This window comes from Hippichthys cyanospilos, chromosome 1 (genome assembly GCF_059441005.1).
Source record: "Hippichthys cyanospilos isolate Australia breed blue-spotted pipefish chromosome 1, RoL_Hcya_1.0, whole genome shotgun sequence".
NCBI lineage: Eukaryota > Metazoa > Chordata > Actinopteri > Syngnathiformes > Syngnathidae > Hippichthys > Hippichthys cyanospilos.
In genome coordinates this window covers 4749392-4766892 of record NC_142369.1, presented here as the reverse complement: position 1 = coordinate 4766892, position 17501 = coordinate 4749392, and the positions used below count along the sequence as shown (strand labels likewise).

General features: G+C 44.3%; 3 protein-coding genes across 12 annotated transcripts; 2 read left to right on the top strand and 1 right to left on the bottom strand.

Moving 5' to 3' along the window:
• Positions 1-493: 493 nt before the first annotated feature.
• Positions 494-7096, bottom strand: LOC148428712 (voltage-gated potassium channel subunit beta-2-like). Of its 4 annotated transcripts, none has more exons than XM_088413771.1 (15): positions 7018-7075; positions 5891-6186; positions 5648-5691; positions 5526-5563; positions 4612-4691; positions 4501-4545; positions 4270-4314; positions 4155-4198; positions 2852-2938; positions 2685-2770; positions 1405-1525; positions 1244-1338; positions 1054-1174; positions 892-980; positions 494-806 (listed from the first exon to the last, which is right to left on the bottom strand). In XM_088413771.1, the coding sequence occupies exons 1-15, from the start codon at positions 7063-7065 to the stop codon at positions 714-716; spliced, it is 1332 nt and encodes a 443-aa protein (XP_088269897.1). In that variant the 5' UTR covers positions 7066-7075; the 3' UTR covers positions 494-713. The 4 variants fall into 4 exon arrangements, with proteins under 4 accessions (XP_088269897.1, XP_088269905.1, XP_088269888.1 ...); XM_088413779.1 differs by having other exon boundaries at positions 1405-1471; XM_088413762.1 differs by having other exon boundaries at positions 5526-5691; positions 5891-6565; positions 7018-7096.
• A 985-nt stretch (positions 7097-8081) lies between these two features.
• Positions 8082-10299, top strand: trappc1 (trafficking protein particle complex subunit 1). 3 transcript variants are annotated; one of them, XM_088422706.1, is made up of 6 exons: positions 8082-8239; positions 8315-8443; positions 8552-8650; positions 9650-9720; positions 9873-10011; positions 10097-10299. In XM_088422706.1, exons 3-6 carry the CDS (start codon positions 8552-8554, stop codon positions 10223-10225), a joined length of 438 nt encoding a protein of 145 aa, XP_088278832.1. In that variant the 5' UTR covers positions 8082-8239; positions 8315-8443; the 3' UTR covers positions 10226-10299. The 3 variants fall into 3 exon arrangements, with proteins under 3 accessions (XP_088278832.1, XP_088278823.1, XP_088278842.1); XM_088422697.1 differs by lacking the exon at positions 8082-8239 and having other exon boundaries at positions 8246-8443; XM_088422716.1 differs by lacking the exon at positions 8082-8239 and having other exon boundaries at positions 8246-8455.
• A 135-nt stretch (positions 10300-10434) lies between these two features.
• mepceb (methylphosphate capping enzyme b) lies at positions 10435-17216 on the top strand. 5 transcript variants are annotated; one of them, XM_088414057.1, is made up of 9 exons: positions 10435-10962; positions 11194-11239; positions 11599-11884; positions 13084-13328; positions 14105-14369; positions 14860-15370; positions 15441-15653; positions 15737-15845; positions 16275-17216. In XM_088414057.1, the coding sequence occupies exons 3-9, from the start codon at positions 11622-11624 to the stop codon at positions 16310-16312; spliced, it is 1644 nt and encodes a 547-aa protein (XP_088270183.1). In that variant the 5' UTR covers positions 10435-10962; positions 11194-11239; positions 11599-11621; the 3' UTR covers positions 16313-17216. The 5 variants fall into 5 exon arrangements, with proteins under 5 accessions (XP_088270183.1, XP_088270019.1, XP_088269942.1 ...); XM_088413893.1 differs by lacking the exon at positions 11194-11239 and having other exon boundaries at positions 14863-15370; XM_088413816.1 differs by lacking the exon at positions 11194-11239.
• The last annotated feature ends 285 nt before the right edge of the window (positions 17217-17501 follow it).

Here is a 17501-nt window from a genome sequence, read left to right as displayed (position 1 = left end):
ACAATGATGTAGGCTAGCCGCTAATGTTAGCCCCACCGAACGCATCTATTTTTCCAAACATATGTGTCTAACCAAGCTAACTGATCTTGAATTTGATATCAAGGTTGAAATTGTGAAATGCGCCAACTGTTTCTTGCCTGAAGTATAACCAACGTATCTCTATGCTGTGAAGATAGAAAGGGATTAAAATTAAAAAAAAAAAAAGTATCATGTCTTTAAAGGTTTTCAATACAAAACAGATGAAATGATTCGCACTCATTTTAGGCTCAAGCCAACCTTTCACCGGATGTGTAATGAGCTACGATCAGATCGTCAAATCCACATTTCCAGTTACGGTGGTGACAGCCATATAAAAGTAATGCAATAGTAGTGTCATGCATTACATTTCAAATACAGTAATGTTGCAATGTAAATAATTCCTTTGAAATGACGGTAATAAGTCATAAATAATGCATTACAGTTTGGAAGTAACTTGCTCAACACTGAGCGCAAGTGACGGAACATCGTGATTTACTCGGAATTTTACAAACAATTATACCATGCATTCAGACCATTTACCTGACACGGTACATGCGATCGACATATTGACTTGAAATCCTGAATCTCGTTCATTCAACAAAGCGCGTCAACTAAAAGTGAACGTTTTATTCATCAGCTATGATTTTTTTCTGGAAGCGCTATCGCGAACATGTGGGCAAGTGGCTTCCCTGCTCTCAGTATTTCGCCTCCTTCTTGGGCTTCCGTGGCTTGTTGCCTAGCAACGTGTCCATCTCGGCGATGAGGGCCGGACTCAGCTGTGACAAGACCTGCAAAGGCAGCGGGAAGCGCTCCGTTGGTCGCGGTTGACCCGGCCGGTGTCCGATTAGTCGCTTGGTCTTCCTGGTGGCTCACCTGGATGGAAGCGAGGTTCTCCATGAGTTGCTCCGTGTTTGAGACGCCAAGTAGAACCGTGCTAACGCCTTCACTCCGCAGGCACCAGGCTGGCACAAGTCGCAAAGTTCCGCTGTTACAGTTTCTTACTACCTGAATACGCGAAGTGAGATTTGTGCGTACCGATGGCAAGCTGCGCCGGCGTGCATCCCAGCCTGTCCGCCACCAGGTGGAGCTCTTCCACTTTACTCAGCTGCCGCTTGCCTTCGTCGCTGCGGAGGCGCTCCTTCAGCCATCCGTGACCCTGCGATTGGTCGCCACGGCAACAGATGAGCTTTCCAGATCGTGATGACGACGGTTGTTGTTTTCGCACCTTCGTGGCGGCTCTGGAGCCTTGAGGAACGCCGCTGTTGTATTTTCCCGTTAGCGTTCCGCAGGCTAACGGCGACCACGTCATGGCCCCGACACCTGCGATACGTCATGTTCACTGGGTGCGTGCGCGCCTCTGAGGGCGCGTGCTGCTTTGTGCGGTACCGATCTTGTGGTAGAGTTCCGGCAAGTGGAGTTCCACTTTGTCTCGCTGGAAGTAGTGGTACTCGGCCTGCTCACACACCGGAGGAACCAGATTAAACTGGCGAGCGACGGAGTACGCCTCCTGTCGAAACACCATCGTCCCGTGTCTCGTTTAATCGAATTTCTAAAAGAGTTCCCGTCTGACCGTCACAGAATGTCTTGGAAAAGTCTAGTACGAAAATGTGAGCTTAAAAAAAAAAAAAAGTCTAAAAATGAGGTTTCTACTGTCAATGTAGCCCTTGAATGGCTTTGGCATCATGCTCCGAGAAGCCATTTTGAAACCGCAATGTCAAGAGTATCCTTTGAATTTTGACAGTGTACATTTGTTACGACTTGCGGACCACAGCTGGGCAACTTACTTTTTTTTTTTTTTTTTGCTGGTTTGACATTGGTCAAAGCTCCCCCCCTTTCCGTCATCGTCGCTCCGTCCTTTTTCAAGTATGACGATTTTAACTTTAATCGGCAGTCCGTCAGTCCATCTGTGTATTTTTACCCAAACTTCGCCCACCACTAGATGGCGAAAGTGGACTTTTTCTCTCTGGTCCATCATTCATCAGGGTTACTTCTGTTTGCACCCATACAAATTATTTTTCTGTTTTTGTACTTACACTCAAAGTTACCAACATGTCTGTGGTTTTACAGTTACACTTCAATTAAAACACAACACAGTAATATAAGTGTAACACGAAAACCAAGCCATGTTTATTATTCTACATCTAAGGGAATGCAGGGCACGAGAGTGCAACTGCTATTACTATAATGTGGTGTGCCCTATGTATGAAAACATTTTGAAAAAAGGCCATTCATTGAAGGTGCACCTTAAAATCCGAGCGCATTGTAGAACGGAAAATACTAATACAGTACTAACAAACTGTGACTGACTTATCTGCTTGTTTTGTTTTGATTCCCTTTAGCGCAGCGCCATCTAGTGGACGCATAATGCAACCCCAGCCACTACTGTAGCTTCTATTCTATGCACCTTATAACACGGTGCACCCTATACATGATAAAAAGGAGGAAAGTACGGTATTTTTTTTCTTTTCATAAGCTATTTTTTTAAAGCAGTGCCTGCCTACATCTAAGCCCACATGGAATTGATACAATATGGCATCGATAAAATCGATATTTGAATTGATCCGCCTGCAGCGAACTGAGACAGAATTGAAAAATGGCTGATGCTAATAATACACACATACACGCGACATGGTTGCAGCACACAAATGTTTCTGGATGGGGTTTACCATGATCTCCACGGCATTCCAACGTGAGGTTCCCCAGTACATGGCCATGCCCTGGTTGATGACAAAGGTCATTGCCCGCACCACCTCTGCACACGTACACAGAGACCCTAGGTGTTAGCATGCTAATGATAGCACGGTAGCTTTACATGCCGAGTGCGTCTTCCAACCCTCCATGGGCGAGTTGACGTCGCTCCTGTTGGCAAACACGATGTCGACGTAGTCCAGCTTCAGCCTGGACAGGGAACCCTGCAGCCCTGACACACACAAGGGGTTTTTGATATTGTGGTGAGGACATCCCACTGACATGATGCATAACCCTAATTTTAACCTTGACAACATCAAAAAAAAAAAAAAAAAAACATTCCGGGTCTGGAAGGCTTCCCCAAGCCTCTACCAGGATTTATCTCTATCAGTAGCTTACGTTTTTTTTTTTACGTTACCAAGTGGAATATGAAGTTTTTTCATCCCCTTGTTACAGCGTTTTTCCCACCTTACAACATCAATAATAATTACAAAATTCAAACTTGGCAGTTAGTGTTTGTGCATATGAATGCCAGTCGCACCACGCTCATATGTCACTATAAGCGTCACCGCATAAGTCACTAAGATGCTGGTCTGCAATTGGTTGGCGTCACGGCATCCTTAAGATGCTGGTCTACTATTGGTCTGAGTCACAAAGATGCTGGTCTGCTATTGGTCGGCATCACGGCGTCACTAAGATGCCTGTATGTACAAGACTTGATCTTGTTTGAGTGTTTACGATATTACAGTTTATTGTGCATTTTAGTCTTTAATTCAAAGCTTAATTTGGTTAGCCATAGGTCCCAAGATTGCTAGTGATGTTAAAGAGAAACGTAAGATGATTAATATGGAAACAAAACTGGAGATAATCAAGAAATACGAAGAAGGCTCGCGCATGATTACCCTTGCGAGGGAATATGGCCGTAAGTAGCTCAAGTCACGTCACTCCAAAGGTAAATAAAATGTCACTTTTTCCTTTATATATTTTTTATTCATGATGTTATTTCATTATTTACATGTATATTACATATAAGTAGTACTTAATATACTATTTTATGACTAGGTTTAAAAATGTATATACAATTTTGATATTTTTACTTGGGGTTTTGCACGCATTAGTTAATTAGCATAGGTTTCATGCGACCTTTTCGTCATACGATCCCAATTCTGGAACGGATTAATGCCGTATAGCGGATGTGCTATAAAAGCAAGTCTTGACCCTCAAAAAGGGTTCTGAACTTGATGGGTGCACCAAAATGGTCCCCACAAGTGCAAGAGGTCCCCATAAAATCAGTAAAACCCGGAATATGGTCTCTATCATGTAGAAAACACACACACATTTTTTCAGCTCCAGCTGTCACTTTGAGTTCTTCCAAGCTTTTATTTCTGTTTGTGTATTTTTGACTGTCTGTATCTCTTGAATGTGTGTGTGTGTGTGTGTTTGTTAACCTTCAATGATGTGCTTCCGCGACAGGCCTCTCTCCGTCTCAGCCCTGCCAAACGTGACACCAAGTCAACAAACCATCATGTCCGGCGACCGTAGGTGCCTGTCGCTCATACTCACTGTCCTCCCCAGTAGATTTTCGTGGTCACCACGTAGCTGGAGCGCCTGCGCGACAACATCAACAACAACTAGCAGGAGACGTGACGGAAGTCACTTTTTTATCCTCATTGCTTACATATGGATCATTTGAAATTGAACCAATTTTCAAAAGCAGAAAACGACTATCGATGACTTGGAAAATCGATCATTTGTTGCATCATCTAATAATCGTTGCGTCTTTGTTCATTTTACCTCCAGCCTTTCTTCTCTAGGATGTTTCCCAAAGTCGTCTCAGCCCTGAAATACACACACGATTGCATGATTTCACCATATACACATACGCACGCACGGTGTGTAGCATACCTGCCAGAGGCGTACACTTCAGCTGTGTCAAACAAGTTGACGCCGTTGTCGTACGCCAATGTCATCACACTGTCGGCCATCTACACACACACACACACACACACACACACACACACACGGGGGTGGTCTATCTTATTTGGGACATCCCATTGACTTAATACATTTCCTAGTCCCTAATGCTAACCTTTACCCTGGTGCAATATTGATCTTTACATCAAAGGAATTTCACAAGACAGCAAGGAGCTGATATTTCAACCAGATTGTGACAAAGTTCAACACGGTACGACCACTTAGCTATCAGTCTACTGTCAGGTTCGGACAACCCACAACATTTAATAAATTACGCACAAAGAAGGAAGACAAGAGGCTTTTGATTCTTTTTGCTCGCAAGGACAACGGACTCTGGAATACAGAGGTAGAAGAGTATTGATCAGAGTAGCCCTAGTTACTTAACGTCGCCGCCCTAAAAGGGTTTCGGGGTCGCACACACGGTGGAAAATCGACAATAAACACGTGATCGTGGTGTGTGTGTCTGCTATGCTATCAGTTATCAGTTCGGACAGTGGCTACTATCTACTTCTCCAAGAACATAACAGCAATCCACAGACAGTTCTGCCCTGTGGTGAGGTCACGATGTCTCCATTCTTCTTGTGCTCGCCGCTTCCACATACAACTTTCTTTTTTTATGATTCAAACCAAGGTATACCGCCGAATAATTGCTTTCAAACACCATCCCTTGGTCAAACTACTGCACAAGGGTTAACCACCACAACACAATGCCTAACCAAAATAAAAAGCCTGAACTTGTAGGATCCGCCAAGAGGTTCCCCACAAGTGCAAGAGGTCTCCACAAAGACAGTAAAGCCCAGGGTTTGGTCCCCACTATCTCGCAAAAACCAAAAGCACACACACACCTCATCTGAGATCTGAGAGCCAAACGTCAGCCATGTTCCTGTGACGGGAAAATAAGCAGAGAAATCAATGTGTGTCTGTGTGTGTGTCTGTGTATGCATGCGAGTGTGTACGTTGTGTTCACCTAGTCCCAAACAGGAAACTCTTAGTCCGGTTTTTCCAAGATATCTGAAATAAACCATCAAGAGGGGCGTCGAGAGAAAAATAAATCAAATCTCAGGATACTGTATACCCAAAAAGTAAACTTGATTTGAAGAACTGTGATTGCCTTCATTGCAAGCAAAGGTGATCGGATTCAAACCTCTCCCATTGGCTGCCATGACGACCATCAGACAGGAAGTGGAGGCGCTTGGGCGTGTCCACTCACCTGTAGGGCATGCAGCTCTCCTCCAAGGTGACATCACACTCCCGCATGAAGAGTTCCAGCCTCCGCTTCTCCATCACCGTCTTGGCCGCCTCCAAGATGCGGGACGCCAGCACCGATTCTTCTTTCTCCTTGGCGTCCTTCCTGTCGTCCGTTTTGTCCGCTTTCCCGCAGTGGCTTCTGGTGACCTTGGGTTTCTTGGTGAACCCGTACAGCTCTTCCATGGAGAATTTGGCGCCTTTTGCCGCTGGCGCTGGCGCCCGGCTCGCAAACATGGCTGGACGAGTTACAGCTGCGTCCTTACAAGTTAGCCTTAGTTACCATCTGAAGATAGCCTCCAATTTTAGATTCCAAAGTTATTTGAACTTTACCACGAACGTCAACTGTTAGCATTAGCTTCCAGCTTTGATTGTTAAAACCAACTTCTTTCCACAGAATTTGGTTTTAAACATTTCTTCAGTCTACCCCCAAAGTTAGCATCCAACGTTAGATTCCAAAGTTACGTTTTACCTTCGACTTTAATGTTAACTATCACTGTTAGCTTGCATGTTAGCTTGAGAGTTAATATTACAGGGTTAGCTTTTCCTGGCTTCCGCTTTGTCAGCGTTCCCGCAGCGCTCTTTGGAAATCTTGTGTTTCTTGGTGAAACCTGACAGCGCGTCAATCAAAAATTTGGCGCTGGGTGGGCATCAAAGGAGAGAAAGAAGGAATGAAGATATGTGAAGGAAGGAAGGAAGGAAGGAAGGAAGGACAGACAAGGAGACAACATTTTTGGTGTTCAAACCAGACACTTGAAGTCAAATCAGTATTTGTCGGGTCACCAAACCATGCAGTGGACCGGATCTGGCCCCGGGGCCTTGACCTTGATACCTCTGCCTCAAAGGTTAGCCTCAGTTATCTTCCTAAGTGTTAAAATCCAATTCCCTTTTTAAAGTTTCCTCAAATTAAGTCATTTTAACTTTACGTTTAACATGAACTAAATCACCAGCGTAAGTTGGCTTCAACGTTAGCTCATACCTGAGTTCAAACCGACTGCTCAAACAGCGGCCAACGTTTGCAAGCATTAAACAACAAAATACCAATGTTCAAGGTTCTAAAGATGATAATGACAAAGTAATACGTTTGACTACCTGCTCGTTGGTCCCTCCGTCCACCTTTATTCGCCCGCGCACTCGCATGCTTTTTAAAGCAAGCCCTCGGACTAATCCGACCTATCACGGCCTGCGAATCCTGATTAAAAGTTAAAAAATGCCCAAATACTAGTGCCGCTGTACAGATGTCAGACGTGGACGCTTGCCCGCTTTTTGATTTGATCGGAGCCTAATCCCCCTCCCCTCCATCAAATATGGTCGCAGCTGTGGTCTGACCTCGCTCGGGTCGGACTTTAGCTCACAATCCTTGATGACCTTCAGCGGAGGACAAAATATTTGTTTGCTCCTGGTTTGATAGTCTTACATGTTGCATTAATGGCAATAATAAATGATCCAAGCAGTGCGTCAATTTTTGTTCAAGCCATTAATTCGTTTTCCATACCATTTGTCATCATTGAGGTAAATTTAAACTTAATAAACAATCTGATGCAGATTGGTGAAGAAACAAACAGCAACTATTAATTCCAACTCTTGACACATGATTGAATCCAATTGAAGTCAATTTTGCTAAGCCTGTCCATTATTTTCTTCTGCTTGTCTTATTGGGGTCACGGTGAGCTGGCGCCAATCTCAGGAGAAATTCCGTAACAAAATGGGGTGCACCCATGAATGGTCGCAGACCACGTGTGGTCGGGACAGGCAACCATTCACACACCCATCCACACCTATGGGCAATATAGACTTTTTAATTCACTTCATTCAACACGAGGGATTCGAACTTGAACCTCTCGACTGCCCCTCCCGCTCGGTTACCATCAAAGCAATTATCTGCTGCCACCTGCTGGACATTAGTACAACAACAGCTCTTACGGCATCAACGAGATTGTTTATTGGATTGTGGGGAAATTCTTGCTCACTGTCGGTCAAAACTTCATAATGGTGATAAGACGGACGTTTCTTTTTCTTTAGAAATTTTACGCCGCTCCAAAGGTAGCATCATTTTGACACTAATAGGACCCCGAGATAACTGCCCCCATCATACCGCCATTATCCGCTTTTCACGGGAATAATTTCTGTTTCCGTGTCGAAAATGTAAAAATACACATATAAACATGATTAGTTTTATATATAATTTATAGGTTTTGTGCGATTTGTTTTTTTCTTTCTTTAAAACTCAAAATATACAGCGCGCATATTTGTAATCAGGCATACGAGCAGCCTCCTCTTCGTACAGGGGTCCTGCGGAAAACGATAAAAGAAGGTAAATACAGATTTCACCTGTTTAGCATTCTCTCCATTTTTACTTTTAAAGATTTGATTTCCCTCTTGTTTCAAGGCATTACATTGTAACCGTACGGCGGCGACGAGTGTGGGGCTACTAAGGGAAATGGCCGTTTAAATCCCTCGAATCCAAACGTACACCTGGGAAGTCGGCGACACGGTGGTCTCCACTACTGCCCCAACAGTTCGGTGCTCGGTTCGAATCTCAGCTTGCGTATTGTTTGAACGTTTGTGAAAATAGTTTCGATATCCTTGGCGTTTATTGTTGTTGTTGTTGTTGTTTTTTTCCCAGATGACTGTCCATAACTTGTACATATTCGACCGAAATGGGAAGTGCCTGTATTACAACGAGTGGAACCGAAAGAAGCAAGCTGGCATCTCAAAGGAGGAGGTACTGTTCGCATAACTTCTTTTTTTTCGGCTTTGCAGAGAAACTTTGACTTACGAATTATTCGATGTTGCAGTAGTTGCAATCTTTCAAACATATTATTTCACGAAGAAATGAAGACGTAGACAGAACATAGAACCACAGTAACAGGCGATGAGTATTACAGATCATTATTATGTCATTTGAAAAATAATACTTAGATAAATGTAATTGTGTGTGTACTGCATGTACTGGTTGTGTGTATTATACTGTCCATCCTAGTGGACAGGGTGTGCACACCAGGAAAAGCAACACTAATGCCCAATGAGTTAAAGCATAAAATCAGAATATAAAATTCTTAGATTCCGTCCACATTCATATATATATATATATATATATATATATATATATATATATATATATATATATATATATATATATATATATATATGTATACATATGTATATATGTATACATATGTATACATTGCATACACATACATTCTGTTGAATTGTATTATTTAGTGATGTCTTGATGCAATATCAATATTCCTTTCCTCTTCCTCTTCCTTAACTCTTTTAGTGCCAGGCGTTATTGGAATAGGAAACCTCTAGAGGGCCAGCATATTTAGCATTTTCACTCGCCTTTTAAGGCCAATAGAATATCGTGTGCTATGTCCGTGTAAATGTGAGCGAAAACGAAAGAATGACGTCTATTCTTCAGTTAGATTTGATGTAGGTAATAGCTGTGTTGTGAGGAAACACTGCCATCCAGTGGTCGCAGTTAACACTACGGTGCTCAATTGGCTTAAATTAGGCAAGAATTAGTCATGGGTGTCAGCTCTTCTCCATAAAAAAACATAATGGACCAGAAATGTATGATTTATTATTGTTATTACTATGTTTAAAGATGAGAATTCTCGTCTATGGCACTGTATTTTGAAGTATTTTGTCTATAAATCATGTATCAAATCCTGTTTTCAAGGGAAATAAAATGAAATCAAAGTGAATGTTTTGCCCGCAGGAGTACAAACTGATGTATGGCATGCTGTTCTCCATCCGCTCCTTCGTCAGTAAAATGTCTCCTCTGGACTGGTATCCTTTGGACAACATAGTTTGTCAGTCTTTCAGTCCGCTTGTGGTCCATTTATTTTCATTTCATTTATTAGGATTCATTTGCATTTCCGGTTTGTCTTGCCTTGTTTCGGTTTATTCGCATCATGCTAGTGTTCCTTAGCCGTTTGTAGCAAGGAGGGTTTTCAGTCCTTCCAGACCAGCCGCTATCGCCTTCACTACTTCGAGACCCCCAGTGGACTCAAGTTTGTCATGAACACGGATCTGTCCGTGAGCAACGCCCGGGACGCGCTGCAGCACATCTACAGCAATGTCAGTGAGGCGCCGCACAAACGCACCCCCCTCGTCCCCGTCATTTCCCCCACGCAAAATGATGCGCAGGTGTGTCTTTTTTCAGCTGTACGTGGAGAACATTGTCAAGAACCCCACGTGCGTTCTGGGCGACACATTGGACAGCGATCTCTTCAGCACGCGACTGGACGCTTTCGTCCGAGCGTTGCCTTATTACAACCCGCGCGCAACTTGACACGGTTCTCGTTTTCGGCTTTGGTGGCGGGCGGAGAGGTGATTGAGTCAAACATTAAAGTGGTGTGACATTCATCAGCGCTTTGTGTCTTATTTAAAAATACAAAAAATGCCTTCATCTTATTTTCCCCTTGATGCTTTCATCCGTTTGAATTTTCTCTCTTTTTGTGCACAGCATTCATATTTCCTACATTCTTATTACCCTTACACTCTTCATCAGTACCTTCACTCCCTTTCTTACCAACTTTATATTTTCTATCATTTCATTAATACACCATTTTTTCATCCCTTCTCGCTGTCCCTCCTGTCTTACATCCTTTTACTGGTTCCTTCCATCCTTCTTCCCAACCTTGCATCCTTAGTCCCACCCAGCATTTCGTATTCCCGTTTCTTTCCAACCTTCCTTTCTAACTTAACACGTTTATTTCTTTAATTATTTTTGCAGTTCCTTACATCAATTGGAAGCGAGCAGAGCTACTTTTGGCCCAGCTTATATATCGATCTGTATCTTGTTTTTAGTCAGGCGCCGCTAGGGATGGCCCTTCGCTCTGGTTGGTATGTTTTCTGGAGGCGGACAGGCCTCCGATTTTGTGATTGGTCATTTGTGTTTGTCAATCACCGGGTCTGGCTTGTCCCCACCCCTGACTAGTGAGAATGAATACAGGCCCTTCTCGCCACTAGGAACGACGGTGGCCAACAGCTCGCGGGGTCAAACGCTCGCCATGTCGTCTCGCCGAGGTGCATTTGACGCTCACGTACGCTCCATACCCACGCTATGCAATGTTTGTTCTGGTCGGACTTCGCGGAGCGATCGCGTTAGCACTGTGCTAGCCACTTCCTACAAACTGCTAATGAGAAGCTAACTGTCCGCTAGCCTTGGTTTGCGATTGGCCCGTTCAGCTTCCGGTGGGCGGGATTTGAAAAAAAAAGGGATCTTTACTTTTCTATTTTTGCTTGTGACACACGAAGTGGACGCGAGGGTCGTTTGTCAACAACACCTTGAAGGAGTCTTTTAGTAAGTACCCCACTCGCACAAACTGGGATTTTGTATTTGTGTGTTTTGCTTTGGGGCCTGTAGACATTTGTGACAGCATGCTGCACACAAAAAGCAAAGGTGTAAACAGGGTGTGTGGAAACGTGCAAAATGCATAAATATTTAGTGCAGTTGGGCCTTGCATTTTTTCACTTGTATATAAACATTTTAACAAAAGTAACAAACTATTCACAAAAACGTGGTTATTGGAGTTAACCCTGAAATTGCTGGTTGAATCTCCACTATTACCTATACAGGTGAACTTAAACTTCCTGTGAACTTTTGCTGATGCCGAAATGTTCCCTGTTTAATGACTTTTTGCACATCTGGTTGTTCTCTAGCAAGGAGCCCAAACAGTCGGAAGATGATGTCATTGGACAAGTCTGAAAAGATCTCCATTGGCTGCCAGACAAACGCCGGCGGTCAGAACACACGGGCAACGCCTGCTCAGCGCATCCCGAGGAAGCGCAACTCCATGGGCTGCGCCTTCAAGGGGCCGGCCAAGCGCCGTCGCCGCGTTCGCAGCGAAAGTCAAGTGGAGTACCTGCTGCCCACCCACTTCCTGCTGGGCGGCAACATCTTCGACCCGCTCAATCTGAACTCGTTGTTGGACGAAGATGTCAACAGGTGAGGAAGAGCTGCGATCTGAATGTGGCAAGGGGCCATGCGCCTCATAGGCACATACATTAAGAAATTTTGTGTGTGTGTGTGTGTGTATATATATATATATATATATATATATATATATATATATATATATATATATGTGTATGTGTGTGTGTGTGTGTGCAAAACCGTGAACGTGTTTGTGATGGCAAAAATAACAGTTTGCATATGTATATAACTACATTACAACAGTGCTCGATTGGCATATAAATAAGAGGAACGCCGATCACAAGTGTCATCTATAAAAAGCTCCACAAAATTGGAAAATTAGTCCTCAAACTATGTACCGTAAATCCCCAAATACTGGAAAAGACACTTTTTTTTCCACCCCCAAAAATGAAGGTCAAAAGTATGGGTGCATCATATAAATGGCAACATAAGCTGAATTGATACACAGATGTGCATTTTTGTATTGGTCGTATTCTTACTCATAATTACAAAGTTGGCTGTTAGCATCAAGTGCCTGTTGCAGCTTACAGCACCTTGTGCCAGCTGAGGTTGTTAGGGCATTATTTTCTGTAAAAGAAATGAGCAGACTGAACCAACGGCTGTCCATTCTTGTTCACACACAGGAATGTTGCTAAAACAAAGAGAATTATATAAAAGTTAGGATATCTCCAGCTGATTCAATTAAGATTAAGGCTGCATGATTATGTCCAAAATAATAATAATCAAGATTGTTTCGGTCAATATTTAAATCACGATTATTGATCACGATTATTCATCGTATCTTCGTCTGTCTTTTTAAATGTTAATGTCGCCAAGAATGAGCTTAATTAATCATAGCAGCCAATATCGTGATCGCGATTAAAATTCGATTAACCGTGCAGTCCTAACGGAAAGGTATTCCATTTGATCCATTTATTAACTGCAGTCTTTTGGCATACACACGTAAACTTGGCGGAACATGAATGCTGCACATCTTCGGGTATTTAGGGTAAAATGAACTTGAGCTGCTTCCGCGAGGAAAAGGAAAAACAACAGCTTCGAGCGCTTTTACCGTTTACAATCTCACAATGTGGGAAATCTGAAATACACCTAATTCAAGCCACAACAAATATATCATTTAGCAATATAAGCAGAAGAAAATATGAAGATGAGATTTATTTCGTTTCCCTGTGTCTCTGAGCTGCCACCTTTTTTCCACGTGTCAACATCAGGGAGACAAATCAGACGACTCCGAAGTGTTCACCTCTGCCGGCCCGGAGCAGGGATCCAGTGGACATCCTGGTTCCCCGAGATATCACCGACCCTTTGAACCTGAAGGGAGAGGGAAGACACGGCGGCGAGGCGGAAGGTGTCCTGCTGTCCCCTCTCAAGTCCAGGAGGCGACACAGGAACCATCACGGCGGCGACAAGGAGGCAGTCAGCCGGCCCATCTTTCCCTCCTCGGATGGACTGACCGGTGAGGCATGCTTACGTAACCCGGTCACCTTCGGGCCACCTTCAAAATACACCATTCCGATGACCGTAAATCCCCAAACACAAGACGCACTTTTTTACCCCCCAAAAAAAGGCCAAAAGGAGTTCGATAAAAAGTAACTTTAAAAAATAGTTGTTTTTTTCTTTAGTCGACACCATTTGTGACGCACAGACCTGTATTTTTTAATTGGCCCGATTACCGTATAACAATTACGGTAGCGGGACAAGCATGAGTCGGCAACAAGTGCCTGTTAACAGTAACTCGAGTTAGCTGAGGTTATTACGGCATTATTTTCAATAAAACAACCCAGCAGACTGAACCAACGTACGAGTCCCGCTGTCTCTATCTGATTCAATTTAGAGTGTTTCGGTTAGAGAACGAGGAAAGGTATTCCGTTTGACTCGTTTATTAACCGCGGTCTTTTGGCATATACGCACCAGAGTTAGGCAACTTGTATTTTTTCGCCGGTCTGACATTCGTTAGAGCCCTAACCCCTTTCCATCATCGTCCGTCCGTCATTTTTTTAAGCTATATGAAATTGTAATCTTCGGTCCGTCAGTGTATTTTGCCCAAGCTCCCGCCACCATTTGAGTGCACCCTCTAGTGGTGGCAGAAGGTTGGGCTAAAAAACACAGACGAACTGACGGAGCGACGATTATAACAGCAAAAAAAAATGTAAGTTGCCCACCTCCTGATGCTTTCGATATGATCTCTGTCGATGCTTCTGTTGATAGTTTCCTTATGTTTTGTTGTGGCAGTTCCACTATTGTCCAGAGAGGGCAGTGTGGCAGTTTCTCCTCTTCCTTGTGAACTCAACACAGCCATCACCTGTCGAGAGGATGTCGCCCCGCCCCCGATCCTTCCCAGGAGGCACTCGCACCCTCCGACCTCCCGCAAATCCGGCGAGCGGCGCCAACGGGGTCGACGGCGCACCGCCTCTGTGAGGTTGACGCGCCCAGTCACAGACCCGGTGGTGGCCACCCGTTTCCACACGCCGCTGGCAGGAGGACCGGGACTTGACAGGTGAGCGTTCAGCTGAGCTGTTAACACTCTACAACATGATTGGATGATGATGGGTTGGGCGATTATAAATGATGATAAGTTTCCTTATAAACTCGAGTTGAGGACTTTTGGAAACAGATCATATTTGAAACATAATTCATATCCGATTTTGTACATATATAGTCAGGAATCGCATTATACTCAAATGTTGTCGTCCAACTGGAGTGTAATGAGGCAAAGCCGCCAGTAGAGGGTAGTGATGCACCATTTTAATATTTCAATTAACTTGTTTTATCGACTCTTTACAGCAGTACGTCTCTATTTTTTTTTCAAAGATCCCCGATGAAAGCGAAAACATTGATGAGAATAAATAAGATATTAGTTTTTTTAAATTGTACCCATTTCACTATTATTAGAAGAAAAAAAGCATATGAAATCTAAATGAGTGCTATGATGGTTTGCGGAGTTTTATTCACCCATTTTTCTGCTGGTCCTCTTGACCGTTTCTCAGCAGATGCACCCGCAAGCCCCCAGAAAAGAAGGACAAACACCGCTACCAGTATGGCAACCATTGCCGCTTCTACGGCTACCACGGTTTCTACGGCAACGGATGGGAAGGGCGCGTGGGTCCGGCGGAGGATGCGCGTCTGCGCTTGCTGCAAGCCGACTGGTTCAGAGACAAGACGGTGCTGGACGTGGGCTGCGGCGCCGGTCACCTGACGCTGGCCGTGGCCCGCGCCTTCAACCCCGCCCACATCCTGGGGGTGGAGCTGGACGGCCGGCTGGTGCGCGCCGCCAGGAACAACATCAGACACTTCCTGTCACATGACCTGGCGGAGGAGGAGAGGAGGAGCCGAGAGGAAGCGGAAAAGGAGGCGGAGCCGAAGAAGGATGACGCCGTGCGTCTGCTGGCCTTCCCGCTCTCGCTGAGGGTGAGTCGCGGTCCTCTGGCTGCGCCCCCTCTCCTCCTAGCCCCGCCCTCGCCCTCCCGCAGGTTTCCCATCAACATCTCCTTCATCCAGGTGAGTCGCGCGCTACTTCCTATTTGTCGCGCCTGAAGTTGCTGACGTCTTTTCGTGGCTGCCGCTGCAGGGAGACTACGTGTCGGAGCGAGAGGCGTGGCCCGGAATGGGTCACTATGACGTCATCATGTGTCTAGGCGTGACCAAGTGGGTGCAGCTGCAAGCTGGCGATGAGGGCGTGGCCCGACTCTTCCGACGAGCCTATCAAAGCCTGTCGCCGGGAGGATTGTTCATCCTGGAGCCGCAGCCGTGGCAACGTTACGGCCACAGCAAGAAAGCCTCGGTACTTCTCGCACACACACACACACACACACACTTTGAGTTTCATTGTATGACCCGATTGACATGACTGGCGTCGTCTCCTAGGCAACCGCATACCATCACTACAGGAGTTTACAAATCAGACCGGAGCACTTCACTTCCTATTTGATGGACACTGTTGGCTTCAGCTCCTACAGACTCCTCACACACACTGGTATACACACACACACACAAGTAGATCACTAAAGAGAAATATCAATTTAGGAGATTAGATCATTGCTACTAATTTCCTGAAATTTGAAGGAAAATTGCTATATTAGCAATGTCTATGTAAACAGTGGTGATATCTATCATATGAAAGATCATCATATGATCGCTATTAAAATTGGATTCATTGTGCAACCCCTAACTCGAGTTCTTCCAAACCACAAAAGCGATCAATAAATAATCTGTCCATAATCACTTTTGTTGACAATTTCCCGAGTGTGTTTCAGCCTCAACTGTCGAGTTGAATCGGCGTCAAATCGATGATCAAATTAATTAACTGCGAATGAACTATTTTGACGATCGAGTAAATGCTGAGCGGTCATATAAAAAAAAAAAAAAATGGAAACCCCATGACTGACCAGAAGTTTGCTTCCAGGTGAGAAGCAGCCCATCTACCTGTTCCACAAGAAGTGAGCACCCGATTGGATGACACAGCGCACGAAGGAAGTGACCTTCATTTTTATTTGCACTTGTGCTAAGACGGGGGCGTTTCCCCGTCACGCTTTTAGGACGGTGAGCCGTCGAAGTCACGCGAGCGTTCGTCCGTTTTCTACGAGGTTTGTCCTCGTTATGGACAGCAGACCAGCTGACTTTGGGCGCCAGATGGCGGAAACACCTCCGCGGAGTCTTCTCTGGAGTAAGACAATTCAACTTTGTGTTTATACGCTCAAATTGTAAATATTCAGAACTTTGAGGCTTGTACACAATGGGTTAGTAACCGTTTTTTTTAAGCCTTCATAAGTGTTAAGGGAAAGCCATAGTTTGGACTGAGGCTGGAACAGGCTCTAAGCAGGAAAAAAAAAAAACTCAAAATGATTTCTTACCGCATTTCCCCATGTGCTGTAAGCCCAAAACAATTGGTGCGTACTATACACGGTGACTTAAATATTACTGCAATTCCTCAAACAAAAGATGCACCAGTGTATATGTCGTTTATTCATTTTGGGGTCAAATTCTGGTATTTTGGTTTATTAGCGTGTATTTGACGCGCCAACACTTTGGCAACAGTGTCAAAACTAGAGCAAAACAGAATAAATCTCATCTTCCGCTTCATATTTCTTGTGTTCATATCCGCAAGTCGTCTAGTTACAGCGCGTTGTTAAGCGTGTTTCCGATTTCCCACATTGTGAGCGATCAGTGAACGAAATGCCAATGTAACTGTGAATGCGCTCCAGGCTTTTTCTTTTCTTTTCCTTGCTAATTGGCTCGCATTCATTTCGCCATAAATACCTGAAGTTGCGCTGCATCCGCGTTTCACCAAGTTTATGATTGTCTGTACATGCCAAATGAGCACAATTAATAAACGAGCAAAAAAGAATTCCCTTCTGTGTTCACTAACCGGTGCACTCTTAATTGAATCGTGACTTTTTCCTCTGGGTTTTAGTAATATTGCTGCGTGTGAATAAGGATGGACTCGGACGTCGGGAGAGTCTGCTTGCTTCTTTTATTAAAGAACGGGCTTCTGTTAGCTGCAACAGGCACTTTACTTTGCTCATGGCGTCCACTCTCTTAACATCCCGATACGGTAATTATTGTAAGTACACGCGACCGATAAACAAACTACATTGATCAAATCAATTCAAATCAGATGGAATCTATTCAT